Source organism: Muntiacus reevesi, chromosome 4 (assembly GCF_963930625.1).
Source record: "Muntiacus reevesi chromosome 4, mMunRee1.1, whole genome shotgun sequence".
In the NCBI taxonomy this organism is placed as follows: Eukaryota; Metazoa; Chordata; class Mammalia; order Artiodactyla; family Cervidae; genus Muntiacus; species Muntiacus reevesi.
This window is the reverse complement of record NC_089252.1, coordinates 108,465,719-108,481,460: the sequence shown is the minus strand read 5'-3', so window position 1 is coordinate 108,481,460 and position 15,742 is coordinate 108,465,719. Positions and strand designations below refer to the sequence as shown.

General features: G+C 60.1%; 3 protein-coding genes across 12 annotated transcripts in view; 2 read left to right on the top strand and 1 right to left on the bottom strand.

The window, feature by feature from the left end:
• The first annotated feature begins 913 nt into the window (after positions 1-913).
• APEH (acylaminoacyl-peptide hydrolase) lies at positions 914-9,434 on the top strand. Of its 4 annotated transcripts, none has more exons than XM_065933691.1 (22): positions 914-979; positions 1,055-1,187; positions 1,668-1,794; positions 2,172-2,259; positions 2,359-2,434; positions 2,524-2,687; positions 2,854-2,991; positions 3,088-3,179; positions 3,262-3,302; positions 3,388-3,509; positions 3,969-4,029; positions 5,117-5,214; positions 5,675-5,726; positions 6,576-6,664; positions 7,101-7,239; positions 7,733-7,816; positions 7,904-7,984; positions 8,331-8,419; positions 8,530-8,720; positions 8,816-8,918; positions 9,000-9,106; positions 9,200-9,434. In XM_065933691.1, exons 1-22 carry the CDS (start codon positions 968-970, stop codon positions 9,303-9,305), a joined length of 2,193 nt encoding a protein of 730 aa, XP_065789763.1. In that variant the 5' UTR covers positions 914-967; the 3' UTR covers positions 9,306-9,434. The 4 variants fall into 4 exon arrangements, with proteins under 4 accessions (XP_065789763.1, XP_065789760.1, XP_065789762.1 ...); XM_065933688.1 differs by having other exon boundaries at positions 5,588-5,726; XM_065933690.1 differs by lacking the exon at positions 7,733-7,816 and having other exon boundaries at positions 5,588-5,726.
• Positions 9,435-9,870: 436 nt separating this feature from the next.
• MST1 (macrophage stimulating 1) lies at positions 9,871-14,780 on the bottom strand. 3 transcript variants are annotated; one of them, XM_065933682.1, is made up of 18 exons: positions 14,698-14,780; positions 13,671-13,818; positions 13,480-13,592; positions 13,285-13,399; positions 13,068-13,204; positions 12,865-12,985; positions 12,613-12,731; positions 12,268-12,457; positions 11,970-12,100; positions 11,781-11,883; positions 11,503-11,639; positions 11,378-11,413; positions 11,165-11,285; positions 10,929-11,006; positions 10,640-10,786; positions 10,453-10,559; positions 10,212-10,351; positions 9,871-10,105 (listed from the first exon to the last, which is right to left on the bottom strand). In XM_065933682.1, exons 1-18 carry the CDS (start codon positions 14,747-14,749, stop codon positions 9,944-9,946), a joined length of 2,157 nt encoding a protein of 718 aa, XP_065789754.1. In that variant the 5' UTR covers positions 14,750-14,780; the 3' UTR covers positions 9,871-9,943. The 3 variants fall into 3 exon arrangements, with proteins under 3 accessions (XP_065789754.1, XP_065789755.1, XP_065789756.1); XM_065933683.1 differs by having other exon boundaries at positions 12,268-12,436; XM_065933684.1 differs by lacking the exons at positions 11,781-11,883; positions 11,970-12,100.
• Positions 13,359-15,742, top strand: part of RNF123 (ring finger protein 123) — a 27,533-nt gene continuing 25,149 nt past the window's right edge. For 2 of the 5 annotated variants that reach the window (XM_065933674.1, XM_065933679.1), the window contains exon 1: positions 15,586-15,719. The gene's annotated coding sequence lies outside the window, so the exon portion shown is untranslated. Of the gene's footprint in view, positions 13,531-15,585; positions 15,720-15,742 lie in introns of those variants that run through there. The other 3 variants (XM_065933676.1, XM_065933675.1, XM_065933678.1) reach the window with 3 other exon arrangements.

The following is a 15,742-nucleotide window of genomic DNA, read 5'->3' as shown; positions in this document are numbered from 1 at the left end:
TGCCATCGTCCTGAGGGAGCCTTCCTGCCCAGCTTTCTCATTCCACAGGAAGGACTCTGGTTCTGGGTAGAGCCTGTCCCCTCCAGGCCCTCTGCACCCAAGAACTCGGGTTGAGGCCTGGGAAGGCAGACAGAGGCTCATGTGCTCATCCACATGCCACTGAGCAGGGTGGGGAAGGGCTGGAGGGGCAGATAGCTTCTGGGGCAGGCCTGGTGTCCGATAAGACCTGGCAACACCCTGTGTGAACTTTGTATCCTCCCTTCTTTGCCATAAGCCCCAGAGCTCTGCATTCTACCAGGAGCACACCTCCGCCCTTCTTTTCTCTTCCTGCAGAGCAGCGTCTGGTGAATGCATGCCTAGCAATAGACCAGGAGGACCCGACAGCCAGCCTCCGGGCTGCGGGAGACACCAGCTGGGGCTGACTTTGGCTTGCGTCCCACCTCTTAGGCCCTGCCCCTCACCTCTTGCTGGACTCGACTTTACCCTCGCTGGGTACCTCCCAGTCCGCCCCCCACTCCCTTGTCTTCCAAGAGTCCTCGGTCTATAGTCTGGCCTCACCCCCTCTTCTCGTGGGCCCTGTAGTTACTCGCACACTTCACCTCTCCCTAAAGACCAGCGCCTTTATTCCGTCCCCTCCCAGTAACAGGCGAGGACTTGGCCCACAGAGCTCGCCTCTCATCAGCCTAGCCCTCCCCGAGAAGCTGGCTGCTTTCTGAGAGATCCCTGCTCTTCCCCTGCAGGGCTCCAGGGACCGCAGCCCCTACTGGTTCCTACAGGCCCCCGGGTCTTTACCATCGAGGTCCCGCCCCCTGGCTAACCGTCCTCGCCCATTCGTCGAAAATCCCGCCCCTCTCACTTCACTGCGAGCCCGTGGCGGAGGCGGGCTGGGCCTCTCCGGGCTCCGCCCCCGGAGCCTCACTTCCGGGCGCCAGCAGGCCACGCCTCGCCCTGGCGGCCCAGAGCCACCATGGAGCGGCAGGTGAGGGATCGGCCCGCGGTTCCCGAGGTCTTTGAAGCCCGGGCCGGGCCTGACCCTGCTGTGTCCCCTGCGCAGGTGCTGCTGAGCGAGCCCGAAGAGGCGGCGGCGCTGTACCGGGTCCTTAGCCGCCAGCCCGCGCTGAGCGCCGCCTGCCTGGGCCCGGAGGTCACCACGCAGTACGGGGGTCGCTACAGGACGGTGCACACTGGTGTGTGTATGAACGGGAATCGGGGAGAGGAGGGGGACGAGGAGGGCTCGCTGCCTGACGGTGCACACGGGTGTGTGGAGGAAGGCCGTTCTTGGAAAGTGGGTGTGGAAGGGAGCCTCCCCAAGAGGCCCCGTGCCCTCCCCAAGAGGCCCCGTGCCCACAGGTGTATAGGGTGGGGGTGGGGCTACCTGGAGTATCATGAGCTGGTGCCCATGCAGAGCGTGGGCCTTGTAAGGGTTACACCCATTGTCTTATCCCACACCCACCCTCAAGGTTTCAGGGTGGATGCTAGGAGCAGTAATGGTTTCTCTCCTGAGATGTTGTCAACTTAGGCTCTGGAGCCCTAGACTTGAGCTGGGCTGGAGTGTTACCCATCCTGCCCCCAGAATATCTAGAGACAGATTGAGGGAGGTGGGGGTGGGGGAGGGGAGCCCGTGCCAGGACTGGTCAAGTTGAGCAATCTCATGCCTCTCCTCGCAGAATGGACCCAGAGGGACCTAGAACGCATGGAGAACATCCGATTCTGCCGCCAGTACCTGGTGTTCCATGATGGGGACTCAGTGGTGTTTGCAGGGCCTGCGGGCAACAGTGTGGAGACCCGGGGGGAGTAAGTTTGAGGGAGGAAGCTTGTGCGCAAGGCCTCAGCCATCTGCAAGCCTTTTCTGAATGCCTACCGTGGGCCTTGGTGTGGGTATGACCCAGAAGGGAAGTCTGGAGCCAGGTTCCTGCTCCTTGGGAGCTCAGGCAGCCTCTCGTGACATGGTCATAAGCGCTGGAGGTCTGTTCCAAACTTGGGATGGCACTAGAGGCCCTGCCCCAGGAAGCGGAGGCAGGCAGCTGCTGTGGAAGGACTAGAAGGGCTGCAGGGGTGGATGTAGGCTGAAGCCTCAAGAATCTTGTCTAAGAGGTTGACCAGTAAGGGGACTGGATGGGCTGTCACTGGGTGGGAGGTCATCCTGACCTGCTATCCCGTATCATCCTTAGGTTGCTAAGCAGAGAATCTCCTTCAGGTGCCATGAAAGCCGTGCTGCGCAAGGCTGGAAGCACTGGGGAGGAGAAGCAGTTTTTGGAGGTGAGTCTGTACAGGACCAGGTGGTGGGCAGCTGGGGGCTCTGTCCCACAGATGAGACTCTGTTGGAGAACAGGCAGCCTGACTACCAGATGTCCTCAGGTCTGGGAGAAGAACCGGAAGCTCAAGAGCTTCAACCTGTCAGCGCTGGAGAAACATGGGCCAGTTTACGAGGATGGTGAGCCAGCCGGCTGGTGAGCAGGCAGGGTGGCCAAGAGGGGCAGCCGTAGCCCTGGGCTCCCCTTGATCAGCCTTCCTTACACCCAGACTGCTTTGGCTGCCTGTCCTGGTCGCACTCGGAGACACACTTACTATATGTGGCAGAGAAGAAGCGCCCCAAGGCTGAATCCTTCTTTCAGACCAAAGCCTTGGATGCCAGTGGCAGCGATGATGAGGTGGCCAGGCCGAAGAAGTCAGACCAGGCCATTAAGGTGCTCATGGCCATGGCCAGTTGGTGAAGGCCCGTCTGGGCAGCCCTGGAACTCAGTAGGCTCTCTGCCCACACTGTGCCTACCAGAACTGGGGAGGTGCTGGCTTCCAGGGGGCAGGGCAGGCTCCCGCAAGACAGGCTGGGCATCGAGTGTCTTGTGTTCTCAGGGGGACCAGTTTTTGTTTTACGAAGACTGGGGAGAAAACATGGTTTCCAAAGGCACGCCTGTACTCTGTGTGCTGGATGTCGAGAGTGGCAACATCTCTGTGCTTGAGGGGGTCCCCGAGAGTGTGTCCCCTGGCCAGGTTAGTGCTGACTTGGCCTGCATCACTCCTGGAGTCTGGGGGCCCTGCCTGAGTGACTGCCCCTTGTTCACACGGGCCCCGTGATCTTGTTTACAGGCCTTCTGGGCCCCTGGAGACACAGGTGTGGTGTTCACGGGCTGGTGGCATGAACCCTTCCGGTTGGGCATCCGCTTCTGCACCAATCGGAGGTGAGGACAGTCGAAGGGGTGGGGCAGGGCGCCTTGCAGTTCAGACTGGCCTTGAAGCTGAGTGTGTCTCTGCTGGTTCCAGGTCAGCCCTGTACTACGTGGACCTCACTGGGGGGAACTGCGGTACGTGCTGGCGCCTGCCCGTGCTTTGCTGACACACACTGGGCCCTGGCAGCCTGCACGATGCTCACATTTCTGTCTGGTCCAGAGCTCCTCTCGGATGACTCTCTGGCTGTCACTTCTCCCCGGCTGAGCCCGGACCAGTGTCGCATCGTCTACCTGCAGTTCCCATCTCTGGTCCCCCATCAGCAGTGTGGCCAGTTGTGCCTGGTGAGCTGGTGGGAGGGAGGGGTGGGGGGAGGTAAACAGGAGGAAGGGGATGGTGGATGAGAGCTGAAGAGTCAGTTTCGACTCCCCACAAGCCCCTCAGTGGACCTCCTGTCCTGGGTGCAGTGATGGTGTGAACTCCGCCCGGCCTTTGCTCCAGGCAGGGCCTAGAGGCTGAGAGTGGTGTCCTGGGAGGCTCTGTACAGTCAAGACTCACCACTTGGAGAGCATTCTCTGTCTACAGGAATGCTCCTTTCTTTGCTTCTCATCTGCACGTGGCTGCTCTGCAAGGGGCTGGGACGTAGTGGGCTCTGGACCCCTCGTGAAAGTCAGAGGCCTCTCCAGACCTCTGGTCCAGGTCGCCAGAAAGGAGATACATCAGGCTCCTCTCAGGTCCTCCCCTCCCTGTCCTGAGGGCCCTGCCAGTCCCCTGGTGGGCCTAACCGCCCTGTTGTCTTCCAGTATGACTGGTATACCAGGGTCACCGTGGTGGTGGTGGATGTCGTGCCTCGGCAACTGGGAGGTAAGGGGTGTGTGGTGGGGCGGAGCCTGCAGCTCTGTTCTCTCGCCATCTGTTCTCCTTGCTGGGGGCCAGCCTCTTCAGCTCTTCCGTCCTGAGTTCCTTCTGAAGTCTCCCCTTCTGCCAGACCACCCCAGGTTCAGCCGCCGCAGGGGGTGGGGCCATCACCATCAGGCATGGTTCTGACAGAAGGAAGTCACTTGGACCAGAGCTGAGATGGTTTCATTCAGGCTGCAGCCCATAGATCTTTCTTGTCCTTCCAGTAGCTGATTAAAGCTCCTGCTCCTTCATGGGCTCTCAGAAAGTACACGAGGTTGGCAGGTCCTACAAAAGGGTGCTCATTCTCCCACTCCAAACCCCCACCCCAGTGTTTGTCCAGTCCAAGCCCTTGAGGCGGCAGGGTCTCTGGGAGGGTGGCTCTTGGCTGATAAACTCCAGTCACAGTCTTGGGTGCTCACAGCTCTGCTTGGGATTCCAGGGTATCCCAAGGATGTGAGGGGTGAGTCTCCTGCCTTCTCAGGCCACCTGGTCCGTTCCAGGAGTCAGGGATAAGAGATGGTCTCCTTTTCTTCTCTTTGGGTTACAGGGAGGCAGCTGGTATGAATTCTGGCTCTGCCCCGTGTTAGCTGGGTGTTCCTGGGCAGTATCGTGAGTTCCCATTCCTTTATGTGAGGGGGAAGTGGTTGTCCCTGCTCTTTGCGGGACTGTAGTGAGGGTTAAATGAGTGATTATACTAGAAGGTAGGGTTTATTTAGGCCCCTGGGCCAGGCAGTCAGCTAAGTATGGTAATGGACAGACAGGTGTTACCTTGGTTACAGCATCCGCTCCTACCAGGGGCCCAATAAGAGCTGCTCACAGGAATGCCAGTGCCTACTGTTTCTCTCAGGAGCTCTTAAGCTGCCCGTCTCCTGGACCCTCAGAGGCCTCTGCCCTTCAACCCACACTTCAGGCAGCTCCTCATCACCTCGGGTACCCATGTGTGGGGGCCCAGGTGAATTCCCCAGCAACCCAGCCTTCCTTATAGTCTTGCTGCCCCCCCCCCCCATCCCCTCCACTCTTGGACATGGCCCCCAGCTCTTTGCCTTTGCAGAGAACTTCTCTGGGATCTACTGCAGCCTGCTGCCTCTGGGATGCTGGTCGGCTGACAGCCAGAGAGTGGTTTTTGACACAGCTCAGCGCAGCCGGCAGGTAAGGGGCCTTGACTGTATTGAAAGGCAGCCCTTGACCATCCCCCAGGAGCTGCGGGCCTGGGACATCTGGGGGACACGGGGCTGCCATGGGAGTGTGCCCCTGAACACCACCATACGGGGAGTTGATGGAGGTGGGACAGTGGTTTCTCCCCAGGATTGAGCAGGGACACCACAGTATGCCAGACTCCTTTGGGGTGTGATGTCATTGGGTCCTCAGGGTAGCAGGAAGGGGCTCAGAGGCATTCCCTCTCCTGCCCAGGGTCACTCATCACGTTGTGATGGAACTGGGATTTGAACTCAGGTCCCCAGGCCACACCTACTGTTCTGAGTAGCTGTTGCCATAGTCACTCATGGATCTGGCCTGGCCCCAGGGTCCCCAGGAAGATAGAGAGGAGGTGGGGGCAGGACCCGAAGGGCCCTTGGATGTGGTGCCACACGTGGCCTCCCCTCTGCTTCAGGACCTGTTTGCTGTGGACACCCAGAAGGGCACTGTGACCCCTCTGACAGCTGGTGAGCAGGGCCAGGGAGGGGCCAGCCAGGCCGGGGGAGGGGCTCAAGCACACGGGGCTGCATCCACTCTGCACCACTGACTGTCCCGCAGCCTCTACTGACAGCTTTGAAGACCCTGCCCCTGCAGGACCCGCAGCCAGCCAACACACTGCCTCCCTGCCTCTGCCTGCCCCCACTGTGTCTTGGCACGGCTCAGCACAGCCCCCACGTGGCTCCTCAAACCCACACAAGTCTCTCTGGCCAAGATCGGCCAGAGTCATCTTCCCGACTCTTCAGACCTCAGGCAGAGTCACCTCTGCATCTCCAGGGCCCAGGAGAAGCCCTGGGTTGGCTTCTTCATCTTCCTTCCAGGCCTGATGATCCTGCCCCTAAAATGTTTTTTTTTTTTTGAGTCCTCCACCTGTCCAGGCTATACCCACCTCTTCACAAAGCTACGAAAGTATTGTTCCCAAACTGTGTGTCATCATACAGTCCCCGACTTAGGAATCTTACTCCTTGGACCCCACTGCCTAGAATCAGCACCGCACCCCCGCGCCCAGCCTCCTGGGCCCAGCTGCCACCCTGCAGACTAGAGTCATCAAGGGGTGCGCGGATGTACCGTGGGGTCTGGTGTGTCGCCAGATCCGGCTGTCCCAGGGCACAGCCACTGGATGGGCGGGCTGAGAAGGAGGCTGTCCTGGAGCTGTGTGCATTTGGCTCTCATTGGCCAAGACAGCCCTCTGTGGGCATCCCTCTGCTGTTCATGGAGGAAGGGGCACCTGGCTGTGAAGCCACAACTCTGGGGGATCTGGCTCTGCAGTGTGGGGGTGGAGGCGGGATGGAAATAGTGGTGGCCTCTGCCTTCTCCAGGCGGGTCAGGTGGAAGCTGGAAGCTGCTCACAATTGACCGGGACCTCATGGTGGCCCAGTTCTCCACGCCCAGCCTTCCCCCGTGCCTGGTGAGTGTTGGTGGGCCACAGACCAGGAGGCAAGGATTCTGTGCAGGCAGAGTTCCCAGGTCAGGGAACTGACCCAAGCCTTGACTGTGGCTGGTCAGTTCATGAGCAGCCAGGATGCAGACTCAGCTCAGGATAGTCCACGAGATCTGGCACCATGGGGAGGAACGCCTGAGCTGAAGTTTGCTTCCTACAGAACAGGGTGCCTGGGAAAGTGCTCAGTCCTCTGGCGTAAAATAGCCTAGAGGCTGAGGAGGGAGGGGTACCTCCGTTTGGTTGTGTGAGTGCCTGTGTATATACCAGCTTATGACAGGAGTCCACGCCGTGCCCTCTGGAGGTGGGCAGACAGCCCAGTAGAGCGAGGGCTGTCCACGCTCACAGTGGTTGGAAGGCTGGGAGGCAGCCAGGCCACCTGTGAACCACTCTTTTCCCTTGGCAGAAAGTCGGGTTCCTGCCTCCTGCGGGGACGGAGCAGGAGGTGGTGTGGGTGTCCCTGGAGGAGGCCGAGCCCATTCCTGACATCTCCTGGAGCATCCGGGTACTACAGCCACCCCCAGAGCAAGAGAATGCGCAGTATGGTGAGCTGGGCAGGGGCAGAGGGACACCTTCTCCAGGTTCCCCAAGCACACGGCATCAGTGGTCACCTTTCCTGTCTTCCCGTCTCACATTTTTGGTGGGGCGGGGGCAGGGTTTGAGATGGTGTGTAAGAGCTGTTCTGCTCCTCTTGTGGATGATCATGGGGAGTAGTGTCCAGGCATCTGAGCACCTGCTCTGGGCATCACTGGGCCATGTCCTCTGCAGTGGGATAGCGGAGCCCAAAGAAGCCAGGTGTATGCGAGGCCTCTATGACCACACCTCCTGCAGAATGCTGTCCCTGCAGAGAACGGGACTCCCTGACCAGGGTAGAAGGAGTATGAGCCCCCTGGGGTCCGTGCATCACAGTGTGGGCTTCCTTGGCCCAGCCTCCTGTGTCAGAGGTCAGCCCCAGACCTGCAGCTATAGCGGAGGCTTCAGCTGGCAGAGCCCTGGGCAGTAGCCTTGGGTCTGCTGACTGCTGCTTCTCCCCTACAGTTGGTCTTGACTTTGAAGTGATCCTTATCCAACCCAGCGACCCTCCAGATAAAACCCAGGTGCCCATGGTGGTCATACCCCACGGTAGGCAACTAGCCTAACAGCCCCTGCCCTCCCTCTCCACCCCTCCTTAGCTGGCTGTTTCACCCTCTGTCTGTTCCGTATCTGCAGGGGGACCCCATTCATCATTTGTCACTTCCTGGATGCTACTCTCAGCCATGCTTTGCAAGATGGGCTTTGCAGTACTACTAGGTGAGGGGGCAGGGCCCTGCAGCTCTGGTGGGGCTGTGGGGTGGTCATGGGGTGGGCCTGGTCGTTGCAAGTGTTGCGGGTACTGCCCTCGTCTCCAGGCCTCTCTACAGTCCTGAACTGGTAATCACTATCAGAAACTGCCCTGGCCCAGCCTCAGGCTCCATGGACTAACTTGCAACTCCCATGAAAGGGCATGTGGCCACTGGGCCATCTCCAACCTCTTGGCCCCTTCCCCTGGCATCTGATGCAGCTGGCCCCAAGGCCTACTTCACATAGAGGTGAAAGGGTATCTAGGGCTCCAGGAATGTCACTTGACCACCCTGTCTGGTCCCTCCCTGGCTTCCAGTGAACTATCGTGGCTCCACGGGCTTTGGCCAGGACAGCATCCTCTCCCTCCCCGGCAATGTGGGCAGCCAGGATGTGAAGGACGTCCAGGTAGCAGGGACTGGGGCTTCCGGACAGGTTGGGAGGGTAGGACAGCGGGGGTGTGGCTCCATTCAGCCGGGCAGGCCGCTGACTGCAGCATGATCTGCTCCGCCCTGTAGTTTGCAGTCGAGCAGGTGCTCCAGGAGGAACACTTTGATGCCCGCCGAGTGGCCCTGTTGGGTGGTTCCCATGGCGGCTTCCTGTCCTGCCACCTGATTGGTCAGTACCCCGAGACCTACGGCGCCTGCGTGGTGCGGAACCCTGTGATCAACATTGCCTCCATGATGGGCTCCACGGACATCCCTGACTGGTGGGTGTGCCCACAGGCCCCCCTCCCCCCATATCCTCATGGAGCTCCCGAAGGCCCCGGCGCTCCTGGGCCTTCATTAGCGTGGTGTCTTGTAGGTGTGTGGTGGAGGCTGGCCACCTCTACAGTAGCGATTGCCTGCCAGACCCCATCGTGTGGTGTGAGATGCTGAACAAGTCACCCATCAAGTACACTCCTCGGGTATGGAGCCCTCCTCGCCTCCCCACCACCAGTCTGTCCAGGGCCCTGGGCCCTGCTCACCACTGCTCCCTGCATACTTAGGTGAAGACACCAGTGTTACTGATGCTTGGCCAGGAGGACCGGCGTGTGCCCTTCAAGCAGGGCATGGAGTATTACCGTGCCCTCAAGGCCCGGAACGTGCCTGTTCGGTGAGTGCATGCAGTAAGACAGCCCTCGCAGTTGGTGGGCTGGTGAGCAGCAAAGGTACCTTGATCCTCACACACTGCTGCTCAATCCCCCAGGCTCCTGCTCTATCCCAAAAGCACCCATGCACTCTCAGAGGTGGAGGTGGAATCCGACAGCTTCATGAATGCTGTGATCTGGATGTGTACGCACTTGGGCCACTGAAGCCCTGCCCCTCGGCACGGCTTGGAGGGCCCCAGGGTCTGGCACAGTGGTGAGAGGCTTCCTGGGCTCTGGACTTCATGGACGGGTGAGCTGAGGAACGTGGGCTGCATACTCATAATAAATGAGGACACGGAGTCTGGTTCCTGCTGGTACTTTGTACCAAGCCACCCCTAACCCCAGCCCCACCCTTGGGGTTCAGAGACCGTAGGCCCCTGGGTATGGTAGTCATCAGGATGGCATCTACCTCCAGTGTGAGAGGTAGGGGACAGTGTGAGGGGACAGTGAGAGGCTCTGTTGTCACTGTCTGGCCAAGTAGTTTTCCACCAGGCTAGCTCCCTCAGCTGCAGCCCCTTGTGTTAGAAACTGCCCTATACCACTTTCTTCTCCCTGCCATTGATTTAGGGGACTAGTGAGGCCCTGCCCTTCCATAGCACCCACAGGTTAAGGCAGTCCTAGGGCAGATCACCCCATCTAAGATGTATTGGACTTGAGCCATGCAGGCCCTGCTGAGGAGTTGCCAATTCATTCCCCAAAAGCAGAGGCTAAGAAGCACCCTGCACAGACGTCAAGAGGAAACGTGGCTTTATGTCAGACAGAATGCTTCAGCCTTGCCAAGGCACACAGGATTGAGGCTGGGACTAGCCCAGCCTCATGACCTTGTGAATCCAGTCCACAAACACAGAGACACGCATGAAGATGGCTGGCCAGCGGGGCCGTGCGCACACTCGGTTGGGGATTATAATTCCCTGCAGGACCCAGCAGTCATGAGTAAAGCAGGCAAGTGGGCCCCCGTAGTCACCCTGGTAGGTGCAAGAACTGGTGAGGGGGGCCTGGGCCGTGGCAGAGACTAACCCCTTCGGGGGTGAAGCAGTATATTTTCAGCTGGTCAGGGACCCTGCCACTGACCTCACAGGCTCCCACAGGGGCCAGCAGTCCTGCAGTGCACATCTCACTCTCCCTTACGCGTCCTCGGTGCTTGACATTACATTCTTGGTTGGAGATGACATTCAGGAGGGCCACGTTTAGGACCGTGTCGTCCCCTGTACCTACAGTGAAGGGAATGAGAAGGAGGAGAGGGTCTGTGGGTAGGAACCAAGTCGGGGCCTGTTGGCCTGGAGGAGTCCATGCCCCTGTGCTGTTCTCTTACCTTTGGTCTCACCCCAGCCTGCAATCTCACAACTGGTGCCTGGAGGCACCACATACCGCTCAGGGGGCAGGCAGATCAAGGCCACGCGCTGGTTCAGGATCACGGGTCTTTAGCAAGAATGAGGGCTTTCAGGGGCTGAGGCCACAAGGCCCAGTCCCACCTCACACCCTCTTGACTTCTCACACACCTCTCTAACTTGAGCAGAACAAGCTGGGAACCAGAGGGCCCACAGACCATCTTGGCCATTGGGATGCGCTGCAGGTCTGGCTCCCCAGGCTGTGGGTCCTGGAACAGGGTGCCCAGCCACACCTCATAGCCCACGAGAGACATATGGCTGAGAGAGAAGCTCTGCTAGATGAGTTGAGACTCGGGGTCTGCTGCCCAGCGCTCACCTGGTGACTTGCCAGGGAAGGTGGCTGAGGGGGAGATGAAGGCAGGGGATTGGGACTGGGTTCCCAAACCTAAGGGAGGCTCACCAGGAGGAGAAGCACTGCCGGGCAGTCAGAACCCACTGCTCCTTCACTAGGGAGCCTCCGCAGAAGTGCTGGCCCTGCCTGTAGGAATGTGGGTTAGGAAATGGTCCTGAGACCCAGGCTGGACCTGCCATCTCCAGGTCCCCTCCAGATGCAGGCAGGTTCCCACCCCACTACCAGCACAGGCACAGAGACTATAGCTTCGGCCCATCTTGGGGAATCAGGCAGTCGTGCCTCACCGGTTGCGCAAGCTGACTGTCCAGGGTGAGTTCCCAGGCTGGCCCCCAACCACACGCAACTTGGAGCGCCACGGATCCACTCGAGTCACTCTCTTGCCACATTTATCAAACAGCACCTGGTCTGGGGGACAGAGTGTGCTGAATGAGACCCCCGACTGGATGGACCTGGGGGGTACAGAGGGGCCACAAGGAACACCTGGCCCAGGTCTCTACCTGCAGTCTCCAGGATGGACGACTGTTGGTCATCATCTGAAAGATCCAAATTTGGCATTAAGGGAGCCAGGTTTTGGCAGTGGAGGCTAAGGGCGGGGCCCCGGGGTTGAGTCGCTAGTGCTCACCACAGCGCCGCAGTGCACAGTAGTCGAATGGAGTCCCCGGGTCCATGGTGTAGCACCAGGGCCCGTGACTATCCCCGTCTGGGTTCCGGCAGAAGTTCTCCTCCAGGGGCGCGTGTGGGGCAGAAGTGTGCTTGAACCTAGGCCGAAGAGGGGAGCAAGATCAAAGGGTAACCCCAAGCACTGGCAGTGAGAGATGCCTAGGCTTGACACCCTAGGCTTGTCCCGGGCGGGGCCTGTGGCCTGGGTCTGGGAGGTGCCAGGCGTGCTGACAAGCTTACTGCGGCTTATGCGGAGTCTCAGCCGACCAGTTCTGACACCGAATGCCCTTTCGGGTCTTACTAACAGAGCCGCGGTACAGTTCCCCCGCGCCATGGTAGCAGTCTGCAGTGGGCGGACAAGGGCGACCGTCAGCCGGTTCTCGCCCCAGCTCTCTGGCTCCGTGCCTCCAGCCCCAGCTTCGGCCTTACCCTCGGGCCGCACGTCGTCGGTGCAGCGCCGGATCTGGTAACAGAAGGCCATGCGCATGCCAGGCCGCGATGTGAAGCACCAGGGCGCCTCCGATCCGTCGGGGTTTCGACAGAAGTTCTCCCGGAGGTCCCTGTGCAGGCACGCTGCTCAGCCCAGGTGGGTTCCAGCCCGCCAGCAGGAGCCGCAGTCTAGCCTTCAGCTCCCCAGGTCTCGCCTTCCTTCAAGCCCCGCCCAGGACCCCCCTCAGGTCCCAACCCACAGGAGTACTCAGCTCCCAGCGGCTGCCAGCCAACTCACTTGCACGGATACTTTTCCGGCGCAAAGCGATGCTGATGTGGGAGCTGTGCATCCCAACGCTGGCAGGGCACGCCCGCGGCGGTGGTGTTGACTGTGCCCCGGTAGCCCTCGCCTTTCCCGCGGAAGCAGTTGAGCGTCGTGGCTTCCTGGCTCGGCTGTGCCTCGGACCCTTGGATGGACCGAGGCCGGTCTGAGCCGGAGCCGGAACTGAGACCGGGTCGGGGGCTGGTGCGGAGCCCCAGGGCCTCTGGATCCCCGCCGGTCACGCCCAGCCCCGCCTCTCGCCCACAGGCCACGCCCCCACGTATCCCAGGTGCCCTCCCAGGCCCCGCCCCCACGCTGTACCGCAGCGGGGGAGGTCGCAGAACTCTCTCTCCATGTGCGGGTCGGTGGTATAGCACCAGGGCCTCTCCGAGCCGTCCGGATTTCGGCAATAGTTGTCGTCCAGATTTTTGTCCAGAAACCTGGGGGCAGTAAACAAGAGCCTAGTACTCCCCTGTCAGACCCCATCCCCTGGGCCTTCTATCGCCCCGCCCCTGGAAACCTCGACCCTCCCCTTGCCCGCCCTCCTCTCGCGCCGAGCCCGCCCCCGCGTACTTGCCCGGCTCGAAGGGGTGTGGATGCGGGTGCTGCAGGTCCCAGCGTTGACATTCGCGTCCTGACTCGGTGCGGTCCACCGAGCCGCGGTAATCCTCACCATTGCACCAAAGGCAAGCGGCTGGAGACACACGGGGCCGATGGGTTCGTGGACGGGCGTGGGCACGCGCCTCCCGCCCCAGGCTTGACCGGGAGCCGCTTACCCTCCCGGCAGGACTTTATGCCGCAGTTCTGGAAGCGCACGGCAGGGTCGGTTGTATAGCACCAGGGACCTCCAGGGTCCCTGTCCGGGTTGCGGCAGAAGTTCTCCTCCAAGCCGTTCCGGAGTGTGGGTGTGAACCTGTGAGAGCAGCAATACAGTGCGTGCTGGGGGCAGGCGCCAGGCCGGCAGAGGAAGAGGGAAGCTGCTGTCTGTCTCACTTGTGGTCATTGGGAAACCTGTGGCTCCAGCGCTGGCAGGGTAAGCCACCCACGGTGATGGCCACAGTGCCCCGGTACTCGACCCCGTTGTCCACGATGCAGGTGCGAACATAGTCTGGGAACAAAAGACCCGGGATCAACAAGGTCAGAGACCTCAGCAGCCCTCTCTGCAGCGCACCCTTCGCAGCTACTCACTTTTCTTTTGGAAGAGGTCACAGCGCCCAGAACGCTGCAGTCGTGTATGAGGTGAGTGCTGGGTCCATGGCAGCAACTGGCAACCATGGCTGCTCAAGTTGTAGTGGAAGGCCCTGGGAAGAAGAGGCACAGGGTCACCAGTGTCCAGGTTCCTCTCTCTCCAGTCTTATCTAGGTCCAGTGGCCACTCACCTGCAGTCCAGGAGGGGCCCACAGCGGCCTGCACATTCCTCAGCATTTGCCACATCTTCTTGCCAAGTCCCGGGCCCCACTGAGTGTAGCAGGTGTTGCAGCTCCGTACCCCGAAGCACCTGGAAGTCATTCAAGGGCGAGCGCTGCCCTGCAGGGTGGGCATGCGAATCAGCACATGTATGTCAGCATGCACACACTTGATTCATTCAGGAGATCAAAATACAAGGCCTCTGGAGTGGACCCTGTGATCCCTTCAAGGGTCAGACCCCTGTACTGGATGGGAGAAGCAGGCTCAGACGTGACTGTAATCACTAGTGCACCTGTTTAGTGGGCAAGGCACTGGGCTCAGCTGTAAAACATATACTCTGAGTGCAGTTCATGCTGGTGCTGGCCCTATGGAGCTTATGCCATCTTGTTTCTCACATGAGGATGTGAAGGCTCAGAGCTATCTTATTAACAAGGCAAAGGCCCAAACCAAGCATTCTGACTCCAAGTCTAAGTTCTAGCCAGCATAAGGGTAAATGCTGAAAGTGTTGGTCGCTCAGTCCTGTCCAACTCTTTGCGACCCCATGAACTGTAGCCTGCCAGGCTCCTCTGTCCATGGGATTCTCCTGGCAAGAATACTGGAGTGGGTTGCCATTTCCTTCTCCAGAGGATCTTCCCAACCTGGGTCTCCTGCATTGCAGACAGATTCTCTACTGTCTGAGTCACCTAACCAGTATAAGGGTATATGCTAGGTAGGAGGATTAGGTCTGGCTCATAAGGGATAAATGCCTGCATATGTGTATGTGTCTGTGTGGTCCTAACATTGCCTCAAACCTACAGCAGGCATTTCACTGACTGCAGGCCTGAATAGGCAATGTGTTTGTGTTCCTTTGGCTGCCCAGCTCTGTGAAAGAAGCCAAGGTCACTCACTGCTACACACTCAGTAGGAAAGTAAGTTCCTGGCTCAGATAGCGGGATGGGCCTGGGGCTGACCCCTTTCTGAAGGCAGATGGGGATCAGGGTTGAGGCGAAGGGCACTTACCAGGGGCCCCTGAGAACCACATCAGAAGCAGCAGGAGTGGCAGCCACCCCATCCTCCTGGCTGGAGGCTGCACTGTGACCCACCACGGCCCCTTCCAGGAAGTTGTGAAACCTGTCCCTACACGATTGGGTGGCTCTGTCTCCACACCCCTGCTCTAGGCTTTCTGGGATCTGACCTGAGGCCCAGTGGCAGTAACGGCGGTGGTGCTAGGCCTCAATCCCCCTAGGTGAAGTACAGGGGTCCTCACTCTGGCATAGTTACCCCCAAGAAGCCTCCCAATATAGTGGGCAGTGTTGGAAAGGTTCACTGAGGACACTTGAGGTGCCGTGGGGTGGGGGTGTGCGGCCCCCACAGTCTAGGCCCCTCTGAAGGGAAAGGCTGTGGATATGCTTGCTGCCAGAGGCCAGGATTCCAGCCTTAAAGTGGTGATATTAAATTTTTCTGAGCTTCAGCTTTCCCCTGTAAAGTGGAGAAAATTCCCTGTTGCTTTGATGACTGATGGGCCCCCACTGGAGGCAGGTGTGCCCACGCCCCTGTCAGCAGAGCCCAGGGAAGCTCTCCTCGCCCGGCCAGACGTGCCATCCCTGGGAAAGGTGAGCAAGGCCACGCGTCTGGCCTACATGGAGGTGAGGGTGACAGGTGGCAGAGACCCTTGGGAGAAGCAGCCTTTCGGACGTCCTAGCGGACCTGTGGGCCGGATCTCCAAATACGGGCAGGAGTAGAGAGATAGGCGGCCAAGGTCTCTCGGGACACAGCGTCAACGGCACGGCTGGGCCAGGAGCTCCTCCCTCGCAGGTGGGGGACGGTGGCGAAAGAGGTTGGGCAGTGGGGGCGAGGCGGGCCCCGGGAACATCCCTGCTTGGAGGCTGCAGAGGCGGGTGCCACCTAGCGGAGGCCGGGCGCGGGTCGGTGCGCGTGCGCGTGCGCGTGCGCGGCGGCCGCGCGGTTTGGTCCCGGACGGGCGCCGTAGCCGAGAGCTGGGCGGATGTTGTGAGTCGGGACTCCGCGGCGGAGGTTGGGGGGTGAGTGAGGGGCGGCCGGGCTC